Genomic DNA, 17046 nt, shown 5'->3' with positions numbered 1-17046 from the left:
GTTCTTGTTGTTTTGTCTGCAAGTTTTTTTTTTTATTTTTTGTTTTTTTTTCCCCAGCAATATGAATGGCAAAATTGACAATGATTAAAAAAAATGACTCAGGTTTAGGGTGGGATGGAAAGGAAAATATGCATTATATTTCATCATGTCATCAAATTGGCACATGAAATGATTCATTTAATCTTTTTTTAGTTTTCTGAATGAAGTCTAAAAATGAGGCCAACGCTAACTGTGAACATTTTTAAAACTCATTTAAATTAGCTCCCAAGTTGTCATTGAATGTTGTTCAATCAGTGGTGTAACATCTGCTGTCATCTCCTCCAGCAACAGTTTAGTAAGGATTCGAGCCTCAGTGACTGGAGAGTAACTTCATTTCTCATTTCCTTACATCAACGGCAGCCTCTGCTCTGCTGTCCAACCTCAACATTGAATAAAGTTCCTTTTCATCATTTTGGAGCCGGTGTTATATCTATTTTTCTGTGCTTTTTGTGTTATAAATCTTGTTACAATTATATATCTCAAATTTTAATTCTGATTAAAAAAAAATCTGTCTCCTTTTCTATCAGGGACCATGTAGGACCATCATAAATTCTGGTCAGTCATAGCTACATACATATTTCCTCACTTTCTAAGAAGTAAAATAATGTATTTCTCATTGTATTTTCCTATGGCTGTTAAGTAATCACATTTTGTTTGTTCATATAATAATATTTACATAATGTGTCAATTAGTTATACCTTTGTTTTATTGTTCAAAATAATACTGGCCTCGTCAAAATTAATGATCTCAATTCAATATCTACATTTTCTGTTTCACTTTGGAATCTAAACGTAGAAACAAACATTTGGCCAAACAATTTTGCACCGGAAATGACGTATTTCCTCTTGGTTTTCCCCAAACGATGTTATAAATTAGGGGGCGTGGCCAGCGAGCGGACCGGAAGTGGAGTCGAGCTAGCTAGCGGTAGCAGCTGAGTGGGGCGCCGACTACGTGACACAAACAAATTTAAACGTTTTTCCTGATGATATCGCCACAATTCGATGAACGAGTACACAAAACAAAATTCTCAGAGAGATGTAGTGAAATTTGTAACCGTAACTCTGTTTCTTTCAAAGGTGAGACGTCGGCGGGCAGCAGGTAAGAGGCTAGTAGCATTAGCATTTGCTATCTCTGGTCAGTTCAGGACAGACTTGTTGACGTTCAATTCTAAAATGCCCGATTACAATGTCATGTAAATGCTGCAATTGCTGAAGTTACGTTGTAGAGCAGTCTGTAGCCCAAACCTTTCGGAAATATTTGCACGTTAGTCTGCATTTTGACAATAAAATCCCAGATTACATTGTGATATGCAGTGGGAGCAGGGCACAAGCAGAAATGTGAAGGTTTTGTTAGAATATTCTGTCATGATTATAATGCATTGTGTTGACATATATTAATTTTATTTACTGTTTATTTCGATTGTAGTCCTTGTGTGACGTGAGGACGCTCACGCCAAGAGAGGGACTTGCAAAATCACCTACATCAAATTATAGAATCTCCAACCTTACACCATTAATTCACTATCAATTGCAAAGACTGTTAAAATGTAACTGTGAGACCCCATCATGTAATGTGAAGGAGTGCACTACCCTGCTGTTCCAATGACATGCCCCGGGGATAATCGACCAGAGCCGGGATATCTCGTAAGTGATTTTTTTCTGAGTTTGAATAAACCATTCTTGCTTGATTAGTTCCTGGCCGTTGTGATGTTTTTCCCTGAATGATAATCTGAACACAACGGGACAACAAAGTCCGGTCCCGTGGCAGGAGCCACAAAAATGGACAGTTTGCTGCAAAAAGACAGAATACGTGTGTGTGAATGACAGTGAGAGGGATTTTAAGTTTGTTTGTCAACAGTGCAGAGCAATGGAGGGTTTGGAAAAAGATATTTATGGATGTATTGAACAAGGACAGAAAGTCCCAAGTTGTAAATGGTAGAGTAACAAACTTTATCTCCCCAGCACTTGGGGAACACTTCAATGCTGTTAAATCATTCCTTCTCATCAATCAGACCTGTGAAACAGACAGTTTATCTAAAAGTTGCTGTGACCATCTGAAGTTAGTCATTATGTTGATCTGTCCGCAGGGTTGTGGGATATTGTTTTTTCCTAGCAATATGAATGGCAAAATACAAACATTACTCAGGGTTTGGGTAGGATTGAAAAGAAAATATGTTCTATTTCCTGTTCAGCACATGAATTTTAAAATTTTAATTGCAATCATGAAATGATTCATTTTCCATTTTTTATTTTCTTAAAGAAATCTAGAAATGAAGCTAATATTAATATTTTTAAAATCTAAATAAAATAGCTTGGAAGTTGTCATTGACACATTGTTGTCCAATCAGTCATGCAACATGTGTTGTGATGTCAGATGGTTTGGTGTGGATTAAAGTGTTTTTGGACCAATGTTGAATAAAGTTCCCTTTTCATAATTTTGGAGTCTGTGTTCTATTTGTATGATTTTAATGATTGATCGGGAAAAAACAAATGTTTCCTTTTCTATCGGGGACACACTCACACATGAGCCCCCCGCCTCCGCGGGTGGCGAGGGGTGGCTGGTGCCCATCTCTCAGCCTATAGGGCCGCCCTGCATTGCACAGGGCCACAACATTCATTCCTAGGGACACTTTAGAGTTGCCGATCAACTTAAATGCATGCTTTTGGCCAGTGGGAGGAAGGGAGGAACCCACGCGGACACGGGGAGAACATGCCAACTCCACACAGAGGCAACCACTCACAGTGATTGATGTGGGGCTTGAACCCGAGTTGCTTTGCTGTGAGGCAACAGCTCTAACCGCTGCGCCACCGAGCCGCCCAACAATGACCTGTGCGGATGTTATATTTGTTATATATGTTGAAAATGATACATGTGATTGGCTGTCAGCACATTCAGCTATGTAAAGAGCAAAATTTCATGAGAGTAGCACATTTATTCAGATCTAAGACGTGCTATTTTATGGCTCCCGTTATTATTTTGAGCTGTGTATTTGTGTGTCAATTTGACCTGAGCTCTTTCTAGTAGTGGAGCAAAATAAACTGATACACTTCTGTTCCAGTATTACTTTGAATGTTTGTTTTGAACATAAGCGTCCCTCACAGATAAAATCCAATTTGACTGTTTTGCATAACTCAAACCTTCAAGTCATTACTCATGACCCACATATTATCCAAACAAACATCTCAGTATTTCACATCTACGAAAATACGAACTCATTCTATAAGCAAAACAGGTTTTGTTTTATTATTCAGTCCAATTTTATTTCAGTTAAAAGTTGACTTGTGAACACTGAAAAGGAAATGTTAAGCCTAGCAATGCGTGGAATCGCTGTCAGGCGGCCTTTTGCTTCTCGTCCACGTGATCCATATAGACATATGAACATAATTATAGACATACATACACATATATACATAGATACATACACACATACATCCGTAGATACACACACAGACATATGCATACAGACACACAGATATAATCACACACCATATATCTGTACGGACATACATACATATAAAGACACAAAGACATACATACATACATACATATGCACATACACAGAAATGTATACACACAAATTTATACATACATTTATTCATACACATACAAACATAACTGCATAGATACATGCTAACAAATATATACATTCATACTTGTACATACATACATTTACACATGCATACATATACACATACATTCATACATACAAACTCACACAAACATAACATTCAAACATACCATCATAGTCAGATACTCACACACATATATATATATACATGCATACATAGAAACACACACATGCATACATACATACATATATATATACATGCACACATAGAAACACACACATGCATACATACATACATACATACTCATATACATACACATGCATGCATACATACATACATACACACATACATATATACAAATATGCATGGACGCATTTATACGTATGTAATATGCATGCATATATAAATAAGTACATGAACATATACATATGAGCATACATACACACAAACACATACATATACATAGTCATTCCTACAAGCATATAAACATACATACCTACATCAAACACACATACACTCACACATACCTACATTCATACATAAATACACATATTCATACATGCATTAACAAAATCAAATATTCATACATATACGCATATACACATCTTACATGTAAACACATACATACAAACATAACTAGATAGATACATGCTCACACATACATACATTCATGCCAGTACATACATACGACAGCTATACATTCACACACATACACGCATACATTCATACATACATACATGCATACGAACACTAGTATAACATTCATACACATACCTACATAGGTATATACCCACACATACACATATATATATTTATATATATACATGCATACATAGAAACATACATGCGTACATTGTTACTTGCCTACATAAATTCATATACAAATACATACACACATACAAAAATATACATATACATACACAGATGCGTAAATACATACTTAATATACATCCATACAAACACACATATATATACATAAATGCATATATACATCAATACATACATGAACACATAAATGAACACATACATACATACACACATACATGAGCATATACATATATACAGACATATATGCATATACTCATCAAAATACAAACATACATAGATTCATCCATAAATACATAGATGTATGCATACATACACATATACATGCATACAGACATTCATACAAACATACATATATAACCACTTACAGACCTATAAATATATATATATACATGTGTGTGTATATATATATGTACAAAGATACACACATACATACAAAGATACATACATACATAAATAAATAGAAAAGATATACACATACATGCATATATACATGCCTACATACGCAAATACATAAACACATAAACATACATAAGTACATACAAAAAACATATATACATACAAACACTCATACATACATACATACGGACACACAATTACGTTTTTATATAAATACATAAATAGATACAGAAATTAATCCATCCATACATCGAAATACATACATATATATGTACACACATATATACATACAGTTGCATACACATATATACACATACATATATATATACATACATACATGGAAGCATACATAAATACTCAGATGCATACATACCCGCACAGACAAGCTTACATACATACATATCTACATGCATATACACATACATACATACATTTATACCTACAAACATACATATATAGATACATACACACATACATATACATAGTTATATACCTACAAACATATATACACACATATATTCAACATACTTACATGCATATATACATATATATACATAGACACAGATTAATACATAGAAAGGCACATAGATGCACACACATACATGCACACAGGTATGGAAACATACCAAAATATATAGATACACAAATTCACACATGCATAAACAACACTCAAATATTTATGCATACATACATGTATACATACATATATGCATAAACAAATTTCTACATGTATACATACATACATAAAAACCAAATACAAACATTCATAGATTCATCCATTCATACATAGATACATATTTACGTGCATACATACACACACGCATACATACATACATATACATACACATACATGAAAACATATTTTAATCTACAAACATACATACATACATACATATATATACAAACGCGCAGAAACATACATACTAACAAAGTTGCATACATAGATACATAAATACACACATATATACTTAGATACATACATGCACACAGACATACATATAAAGATACATACATAGATAAATACATACATACATACATATGCAAATATATACATACACACATAACTTACATAAATACACACATGTATACAAATACATACAAACATAGATAAATACATACATATATACATGTGAACACATATACATATATCGACATACATACACATTAACATGCATGCATACATGCAAACACATACCTACATACATAGATACATACACAAAAACATACATACATACATACATACATAGATCAATATATATATAAACAAAGATCCACACATACATCCAAAGATACATACATACATACAAAGATACATGCATACATACAAATACATACATACATGCATACAAACAGATAAATGCTGTACATGTATACATGCACACAGATATACATATATGCATACATATATACTTACATACATAAATAAATAAACATAAATACATACACACATACATACATATATACATACGCACGTACATGATACAAACATTTGGAGTACATACATACATACCTACACACATAAATACCTTTTTTATATACATAAATTACATACATGAATCCATCCATTTATCCATAAATACATACATATATGCCAACACATATATACATATATGCATACAATCAAACATACATGCAAATAAATACATACATACATACATACACAGAAATACACAGACATACATGGATTCATACATAAATACAGATGCATACATACATGACACACACAAGCATACATACATACATATCTACATGCACATACACATACATACATACATATGAACATACATTCATACATACATACATATATACATACATATATACATATTAACACATACATAGTTATATACCCACAAATATATATACATACATACACCAAACAATATACATACATACACAGAACACACATACATACATACATACATCAAACACACATAGTTACATGCATACATACATACAGACAGACACATACATGCACACATATGTATGGAAACATACCAAGACACATACATACACACATTCATACGCACATAAACAAAATCAAATATTTAGAAATATATATATATATATATATATATATATATATATATATACACACATACGTACATATATGCATTTACACATACATAAACACAAAAATACAAACAAACAGATTCATCCATTGATACATAGATACATGCATACATACACACTCGCATACATACATACACACACACACATACATCAGTACATATATTTCTATCTACAAGCATACATATAAAATACAAACACATATATACTTAGAAACACACATACTTGTATGCATAGATAGATACATAAATACATACATATACACATACTTACAGACATGCACACACACATACTTATAAAGATATAAGTATGTCCATGACCGTCCATCCATACATACATACATACACACATACAAAGATACATACACACACACACACATACATACTTATATACATACACACATACACACAAATATACATATATACATGCCTACAAAGAAACATACATACATACATACAAAGCGACATATGTACAAACATGGAAACACACATACACACTTCTAAAGATTAGTACATATACACATATATTTCTACATATATACCTAAAACATCTCAACAAATATCCATATATACATACAAACATACATACTTAAATATAAAAATAAATACATCCATGCATCCATACATATATACATACAAACACATATATACACGCATACATATGAACATACATAGATGGATTGATACATATATACATACATACAAAGACATATACATATATACATACAAACCTAAACACATAAACACACATACATACACACATACATACATATATACATTCACACACATACATATATACATGCATATATATATGCATACAAACATTCATACAAACATACATAGATACATATATAAACACTTACATACCTATATACATATGTATTTGCACACATACAAGCGTACACACCTACATTCTTGCATATACACATACATACATAGATCTACACATATATAGAAATATATACACACATGCATACAAACATAGATAAATACACACGTGCTTCCATGCATACATATATATAGATACATACATACATACATGCATACATACATACATACATATATACCTACACACATGAATACCCTTTTATATACATACATACAAAAATAAATCCATACATACATACAGATGCATACATACATAACACATACAGGCATACATACATACATATCTATATGCACATACACATACATATGAACATACATACATATATACACATATACATACACATATACATATGAACATACAAGCATACACACACACATATATACATACATACATACATACATATATGCATGCATCAAACATACATATATAGATACATATAAGCATACATAGATACATAGCATACATTGACAAATAAACACAGACAAACACTCATACATACATGCTCACACAAACATAATACATTTTTAAATACAACATTAGTACATCCATCAATACATATATACACACACATACATATATACATACATATACACACATACATACATGCATACATAAATATATATGTATTTACGTAATTACATAAACATACATACATTCATACATACATATATACATACATACATACATTTGTACCTACATACATGCATACATACCCACGCGCAAATACCTTTTTATATACGTATATACATACACAAATTAATCCACACATACGTACATATATGCACACACTACACATACATACACATTTACGTAGATACATACACACATAAATAAAAACATACATATATGCATACATGCATGCATAAACACATATTTACAGAATTACATATCTACATTCGTAGAGACACACACATACAAATAAACATTCAAACACACATACGTAAACACATACATAACACATTCAGTATATACATATATAGACAAACAGATTCATACATACACAGTCCTGATGCATTTATACATATATGCATAGATACATACAAACAAACATACACACATACAAATATACATACATGCACACATACATACATGCACAATATATACAGTATGTGTGTTTGTATCTATGTATGTATGAATATACGTGTGCCTGTATGTATCTGTGTATGTATGTGCGTATGTTTGTATCTATCTATGTAGATAGGTATGTATGTATCTATGTTTGTATATATGTATGTGTGTATGTATGTATGTATGTCTGTGTGCATGTATGAATGTATATATGTGTGTATCTATGTATATATGTATGTATGAGTGCATGTGTGCATGTATGTGTGTATTTGTATGTACCTACCTGTGTATGCATGTATTTGTATAAGTATGTGTCTGCCTGTGAGTATCTGTATTTGTGTGTATACATTTATGTTTGTCTGTATGTATAAATGTAAATATAAATGCATTGTTGTATGTTTGTATGTATGTGTTTATGTATGTATGTGCATATGTATGTGTGTAAGTATGATTGTAAATATATATGGTTGTTTTGGAAGTTTGAAAAAATAAAAATAAAAAATGCATTATATATATATACACATACATATATTTTTTTTTTTTGTTTAAATAAAAAAATAGCAATACAAATAATCGGAGTGCATTTGAGTTTTTTGAACCTCAGTGTCAGCTGAGGTAATCTGTAATCAGGAGAGTAATCAAATACTCGGAGCTTCATCCACAACATCTGTCAATATATGTGCATAGTAAAATTGACAATGGGACCAAAAATTAAACATAAAATATTTGAAAATATAAGAAAATTAAGCGTAAATAATATTATTGTATATTTTGTATACACATATTAATCTATTTAAAATAAAAATAAAGCTGAATCAATAATCGGCGTGTATCCGAGCGATTCTATTTTGGTACCTCCCTTCAGAGACAGTAATGAAGTACTGGAAGCCTCCGTCCACCCGAGTCTTGTGACCTGGTGAACGGAGGCACTGTCAGCTGGGCCGGAGACACCCGGAGACGGCACCACCGTTCCACTTTCACATCTGGTGTGGCCTGAGGACGGGGAAGCGGCGGCCAGGGACATTATGACTAGGGAGACCATATTTTCTCCAGTGTTATATATAAAAATAACTAAAACCTCAACCGTATTAAGAAACCCTTTCACAGAATAGGTCTTCCTCTTTTCAGTGTGAAGGTGTCAATGATAAAGTTGCGAGTCGTGTAATAAACAAACATGTTTTCAGTTTTGTTCTTCATCAGTTTTCTGCTGCAGAGCTGATCTGACTATTTTTCCGTCGATCAACAACAACAACAATCGCCGTCACGTTAATGCACAAGTACCGTTGTATTCTGTGCAAGGCGCAGGATAATTTACGTCCACACCTAATAGTCCTGCGGGAGACAATAAAATCATTTTCACGCATAAGTTCGGACACAATGGGAAGTTTCACAAGGCGAATTGAAGAATTTCCCCGCAAACACTTTTCTGACCGCAGCTGAAAACAATAAGAGGAAAAAAAAAAAACAATCCAAACAGGAAATTGAATTTTCTCTCCCGTGGTAGAAGACATGCGGTTCAAATTTTTAAAATTGGCAACGTGGACACCATAGTTGCAGTTTAATTCTACTGTGAGGCTTAATTGCAGTTTTTATGTGCCTGGCTGGTGCAAATATGGATGCGAAACTCCAAAAAACACTATGCGGCTTTTGGAACAGTTCATTTTACAGCAGCCACTTCTTGGAATAAATAATAAAAATACCATCAGCATCAAGGTAGGACCGCAAAGCAATTATTGGCAAGTGCAACACATAAAAAAAAAGGTGCTGTTGGTCTTTTCGTTTGGGAAAGCCTGCTTTGAGAAACCACTTTTAGCCCCAAAACTCACCCTTTGGAGTCTTTTCACCACAAGCAGGCGGTGGTGAACATTTACTCCTGCGGTTTTATGCGCATCCTGCTATTAAATCAGGCCTAGGGGAGATGCTAATGTGTCAGCAGATCTTCCCCTGAGCACTGAAACTCCTCTGCCGGGCTTAGTTTCTCCTCATCACGGTAATAGGATTGCGGCGCTAAAGCAGATTGTCAACTTGCGAGGGTCAGATCCGGTCAGCTGACAGAACTTTCCCCGGCCCGGGTCGTTCTCCCGCACACCCGTGTTGTATTTGTTGGCCAACAACATCGCGTCCTGTGTAAATACAGGAGGGCGACGTACAAAATGGCTCCAAGCTTTAACAAAGTAGTAAAAGGAAATTTTATTTGCCACATTTTCCTCAGTAGTGCCCTAAACCATTGCGTTTAAAGCTTCCAATAAACATGACACGCTTCACACAAACTGTAAAAAAGAAAAGAAAAGCATGACATTACAATTACCGTAAAAAGCAAACCACATAAAATTAGATTAGAGGGGCTTTAAACAGCAGGCAGCGTCAAGAACCTGACAAAGGCAAACGCGTCATTTCCCAGTTCCGTCTTGGCCGAGAGTCGGTCCGGGTTTTCTCGCTCACGGGTGCCGGAGCCTCTACAAGCCCGCTCGCAGAGCTGCACACAGAGCCGCATTATATTCCAGGCAAATGGAATTTCATTCACTCCGGAGCGACATGGGACAAATATAGACGAGCGACCGCATTTCCAACGGGCCTACACTGTGAGAAAAAAAAAAAGAAGCTATTTCTGTGAGGTAAAAAGTCACGGTTTTCCTTTGTGTCAATCCACGACACGGACACTGATTTACCTAAAGATCTGGAGAATTTTCTATTTTCTGTAAAGTGCAAGTATCGCCCGCCCTCGAGCGCCTCAGCTGCGATGGGACTTTGGAAGGGTAGCGGCTAATTCCTGCGGGCTGCAGCCCCAAGTCAGAAGACGGGTCGGAGAAACGCTCGGCGGCGTCAGTCGGTGCTGCCGTAGTGGTTCCCGTTGGAGGGGTTTTCTTGTAAACTGGTCTGCGAGGCTTCTTCCTGCGACACCACCGGGTCCACCGGCTGTCTGAAGAAGTTGGACACGCAGAAGACCTGACGAGGACAAGAGGGAGACACTTATTCTGGATGCACAACTGCACACACCAAACCTCTCTTCCAGCTATTTTCCACCTGGTGCACCTCAGCTCCGGCCAGACCGAACCTCTACCGACAAAAACACACCTCTGACGTCCCGAACAACAAAGCATAATTATTATCAATGTTTTTTTTTTTTGCACTTGAGTCTTGGAATTCTCTGCGATTCTGAAATATTTACCGAGTAAATCGGTAAAAATGACTTGCGTTAGCAAAGCATTACTTTGTTGGATGACAAACAACTAGCTAGCGCCGAGTAGCTTTTAGCACTGCTGTTGTTATTAGCATGAGCTCAACCCTCGCTCCAATCCGTCTGCATCACTCTTTCTTTCTATCTCGATCCGAACCGGTCGAGGCAGAAGGCAAATGTTTTTTTTGGTGCCACGGGAATAAAACCTGACTTGACGACACAGAGGTTGTGTCTTCCAGTTCGCAAAAGAGATCAGTGAAGTCGGAAACGCACAGATTTAAGTTTTCCGTCCACGTTCATTTTCTGGAGCAGAACCTCCAAGAGATACTTCCTCTTAGAGCACGTGTCAAACTCAAGGCCAAATGACGCCATGTCATTTTATGTGGCCTGCCAGAACTTCTTAAAAGGTCTGATTATCTTAAAGTAAGTGAAACACGTGCATTGACCATAAACTACATTTCCCAGAATTCATGCCGATCATGTTCCCTGTGAAGTGACAGCGTCCCGCCATTAAATCACAGTGTTTTCACGTCAATGTCATTTTCCACAGGTGGAACTGAGAAATACAAATGATCCCTAAATGTCCAGGAGGAGAAAAGTGGATGCAGATGGAAGGTTGTTTCAAGAAAGATGAGAAGGACAAAATGTGCTTCAAGGAGAAAAGTTGTATGTCAGTTGTCAAAGAGTCAAATCTACGGTGGCATTTTGACACCAAACACGGAGCTAACAATGCTAAAGTTAGCCTTCCAAAAAAACAAAAAATTGTCCGAGTATTAAAATCCAAACTACGATAGCAGCAGAATGTGCTCACGAAAGGCGCGTCCAAGAACGCTGCAGCAGTGAAAGCTAGCTTTGTAACAGAGCAACTAGTAAACATCATCATTTTCTACATCTATGCAAATGCATATGTAACATTTTGGATTTGAATGAGTTTGAAATTTACACGAAGAAGAAGTTACATATATTTTACATTAGCTTGCATTTAGTTTCATTTATATTGTTAGCGTTCCATGTGGCCCTTTGAGGGCAACCATGATGCTGCTGTGGCGCTCGGGAAAATGAGTTTGACATCCCTGGAATAGAGGGTCGTCTCCGACAACAGCAGCGGATCAGGTGAGGTCAGCTTACCGCGGAATCTGACAGGCTGCGAAGAAGGTCGGCAAGTGCGGACTTACGGTGAAAACAGCCACCGCGCCGCCTTGCAGGAGGCCGGCTAGCACGTCGCTCCAGTGATGCTTGTAGTCGGACACGCGGGAAAGACCCACGTACAACGCCGTGGCCACCAGGAAGAACTGGATGGTGGGACGAAGAAGCCGCGCCCACTCCGACTTCAGCCTGGCGTGAATGTACAGCTGGAAAGGTAAACGCTGACATCACTAGTGTTTACGGTAAAAGGTGTGCAGCTGATTATTCCTGGAATGAGCAACAACTGGGAGTGTGTGCGGCAGGAGGAGGACATACTTACCACCAGGAAGAGCATGCAGTACATAGAGAAGGATGAGTGACCCGAGTAGAAGGACAGTCTACAATGAGACGGACACAAGACAGTGGATGTGAAACAAGCCGGGTGTGTTTCTGTTGACAAACGGGTGCTTTGGACGGATAATGGAGGTTAGTGTATGAAATGAAGAGGCTGAAGGGGCTGAAGTCGCCCTGGTTATCGATATATAGGAGGGCTTTGTGGTCATTTCAGGACGATGTTGGTGTCAGGGGGTGACCGAGGGCTGGTTTGGAGATGATTCACGGCTCAATGTGAAACTGGGTACCGTCATTTCCGGATTATAAGCCGCTACTTTTTCCCCACACACACAACGATGCGGCTAATTTATGGATTTTGGGGGCTAACAAGCTTCGCGCCGCCAAAACATTTAGCCTCGTCACAAAGGACCCATGAAATGAGCGTGAAATTCTAAGGCTGTTCAATTGTGACGCCAAAAAAGACGACTTTAACGGTTTTAGTGCGCTGGAGGAAGACCAAGATATCCATCAGCTGGATGGCGGGGATAGAAAATGGATGGACTTTTTATTCATAAAGCAAATAAAGCATTTCCAGTTGGTATTTGTGGATGTTACCGGGATGTATTTAATTCAAAATTAAAAAAATATGTTTCTGTGTAAATATCTCATGTTACAACATGGACACCTGCAGCTTATAGACAAAAGTGGCCTATATATGTACACATGGATTTATTGGTTATTTTTGGCCGTGCGGCTTCTATTCAGGTGCGTTCAATAGTCCGGAAATGACAGTATTTGAGAATATCATCCCAAATGGCCGAGAGAACCCTGAGGACTTGTCCTTCTATCGCAGGCTTGAAGATTACGCCGGGTAAGTTGGGCACTTACAATTCTCACTATTCCATTGTCTTTGTTAATAGCGGCTTGATCATCAACTGACTTCCTGCTAATGCTTCGCTCCTTCCGGTGCCTTCTTGCACGGTTTTCCCGATAATTTGCGTTCACTCATTTCTCAGGGTTACATGTGCCGTCGTACATGCGGCGTTTTCAGGAAAAGGAGGAAAAAATTGGTGGCAAAAAAAGGGAAAATCCCTATTTAAATGTTGATGGATTGATTTTCTTTAGAAGACGCGTACCTGGCCTCGTCCACCAGGAACTTGTCCCCGGTGCAGGTGAAGTTCTCTATGTATCCCCCGGCTTTGCAGTTGACACGCTCCCAGGCAGGTTTGCACACGGCCAGGAAATTAGGTCGCAGCCGTCCGATGGAGTATTTGGCGATGTCGGTCAGCGACTGGCTGGCAGCGGCTCCGAACACGTAGCTGCCCACGGCTTTGTACACGCACGCCACGTACTTTGTGCCCAGCGACTGGTTCTTGATGCGGGACAGGTAGACGGAGAGGCATTCCCCGCACACGATCTGAAAGGGAAGGCGTGACGCCACGGGGTTGAGTTTCATCTTTAAGAAACGTCTGAAGGCAAAACAGAATCCGCCGCGGAGGAGAGTCGACCTACAACAACGAGAGTGAAGGGAATCATGACTCCTCCCAGCAACTGGTAGGATATGGTGTCCTCCTTCAGAGGGTACCTGATGGACTCGTCGTTGCAGAAGAAGCCCCGTTTGAACGGGTTGTGTTGCGGAGTGAGGATAAAGAAAGGAAGTCCCACTGTGAAGAAAGACAGCAGACACTGGATGTAAACATGGTGCTGCTGCACACACACGCCCCGCTTCTTCCTGCCGTTACAAGCCACGAGCGGCTAATTCGTCTTTGGCAAAGACGGAAACATCATTGCCCAACAACAGAAGTCGAGCCTCGGGTGAAGCGAGGGAGCTCCATGACCATCCCTCCATTTGCAATTTGTCCGAACGAGTCTGCGGCAGCCAGAGGAGGTGCGTCACCGCGCGAGTCACCGGACGTGCTCCTCCTGCCTTGACTTGCAATTACCTCACGGTGAAACATCTGCAATGTTCTATAACATTGCAACTAAGGGAAGTGATGCAACACCTGAAAATCCACCAGGTCCAGGTCTACAAACCAATGTCAAGTCCTGTGTTGTAAATGAATCAAATACAAATTATGTTTTGAGGACTTTTTTGGATTTATCTTTTGGATTTATCACATGACAGACAAATTAAATGATACATTGGTATGAAGAAGAAAATATAGGACAGTGAGGTTTCCTGTGGATCGACCCTCGTTCCAGCCGACAAGTCAAAAATGTCAGAAATTCGAAAAACCACCGCATCACAAGGCACAATATGAAAGAAAACACGATATCATGGCTAAGACGCGACGCACTGCAATACAGCCGAGACCAAGAAAGGAGATAAAGCAGAAAAAACAACAATCATTTCACACAATGCATCAAACTGGGGAAAATAAAAAACAGTTTCCAGTTCGTCTCGCAGAGTCGAGCCATGAGACACTGTTGAAGCTGAAGCCCAGATTAGTAACAGGAAAATGTGTGTCCAGCCATGTGTGTGTGTGTTTGTAGGAGATAACAGCCGACTGGTCTGCTCTCTCTATTCCCTGCGATACAGCATGGAAGGGAAACTTGTTTTTATGAATGTAAAATACCAGAAAAAGGGGCAAATATAGACTTGTGGAGTCTCTTAACTTGTAAAAATGCCAGCATCTCTGCAGCATATAGAATTACACCAAACCTTTCTGCAGCACATCTCTCTGCTATGATTACAGTCCAAACAGAGAACTAAAAATACAGCTTTTGCCTGGGGGGGAACACACACACACACACACACACACACACACACACACACACACACACACACACACACACACACACACACACACAGGGTGGGGTATTTCGTGCATGTTTTTCCATCTTCCTGCCACACACCTCAACCTCCGGCAATGCGCATTTGGCAGAGATGGTGTTTACCCAAATCGCGCGATCACCTGGAGAGATTTGCTTTCCAGCAGAGCCCTGGACATGGGCTGAAGGTGAAGGTGAAGGTGAAGGTAAAGGTAAAGGTAAAGTTCTCCTGCAGCTGCAGGTCTCCTGCACGGATGAACCCCGCGGAGGAGCCGCCCGTGATGCGTTCACTTACCGAGGACGAGGCACGTCGCGTCCAGCAGGAGGAGCGGGACCCCCGACGCGTCGAACATGCTGCGACTTCTCCTCGCCACCGAGCGTCTGAGAACTGTCCGGCTCCCACTGAGCCGCCGGCGGATTCGCGGGGAGACCAGAAGCAGACTATCGGCCGGACATGTCTCGCTATCCGAGCAACAGATCCAGAGACAGCGGCGTCATTGTCCGGAGAAGCTAGCTAGCTAGCTAGCACAGGTAGCTAGCTAGCAAAGGGATGGGGAGGTCTACACCGACACAGGCGACATAAACGTCCACAAATCTAAATTCTACCACCGGGGAACCACACGTAAGACGAGCCGCTCACCCCTCCAGCGTCTCACCGCGCATCATAACACGGCGGCCGTCCCTTCGGCTCATTCGGCCGGCCCACTATGACGAGTCCGCCGAGTCCGCCCGCCCGGCCGGCGAGCCTCCATCCCCGCCTCCGGCCCCGCCCGCCGGGGTGAC

General features: G+C 38.6%; 1 protein-coding gene across 1 annotated transcript; it reads right to left on the bottom strand.

Moving 5' to 3' along the window:
• Positions 1-11020: 11020 nt before the first annotated feature.
• On the bottom strand, positions 11021-17046 carry LOC147218205 (phospholipid phosphatase 1-like). Its single transcript, XM_086173995.1, has 6 exons — positions 16559-17046; positions 15004-15155; positions 14628-14908; positions 13499-13556; positions 13209-13385; positions 11021-11801 (listed from the first exon to the last, which is right to left on the bottom strand). The coding sequence occupies exons 1-6, from the start codon at positions 16614-16616 to the stop codon at positions 11679-11681; spliced, it is 849 nt and encodes a 282-aa protein (XP_086030121.1). The 5' UTR covers positions 16617-17046; the 3' UTR covers positions 11021-11678.

The sequence above is a fragment of the Fistularia commersonii genome, chromosome 26 (assembly GCF_037954325.1).
Source record: "Fistularia commersonii isolate RoL2024-O1a breed Wild chromosome 26, RoL_Fcom_v1.0, whole genome shotgun sequence".
Classification (NCBI taxonomy): Eukaryota; Metazoa; Chordata; class Actinopteri; order Syngnathiformes; family Fistulariidae; genus Fistularia; species Fistularia commersonii.
This window is presented reverse-complemented; position numbering and strand designations above follow the sequence as displayed.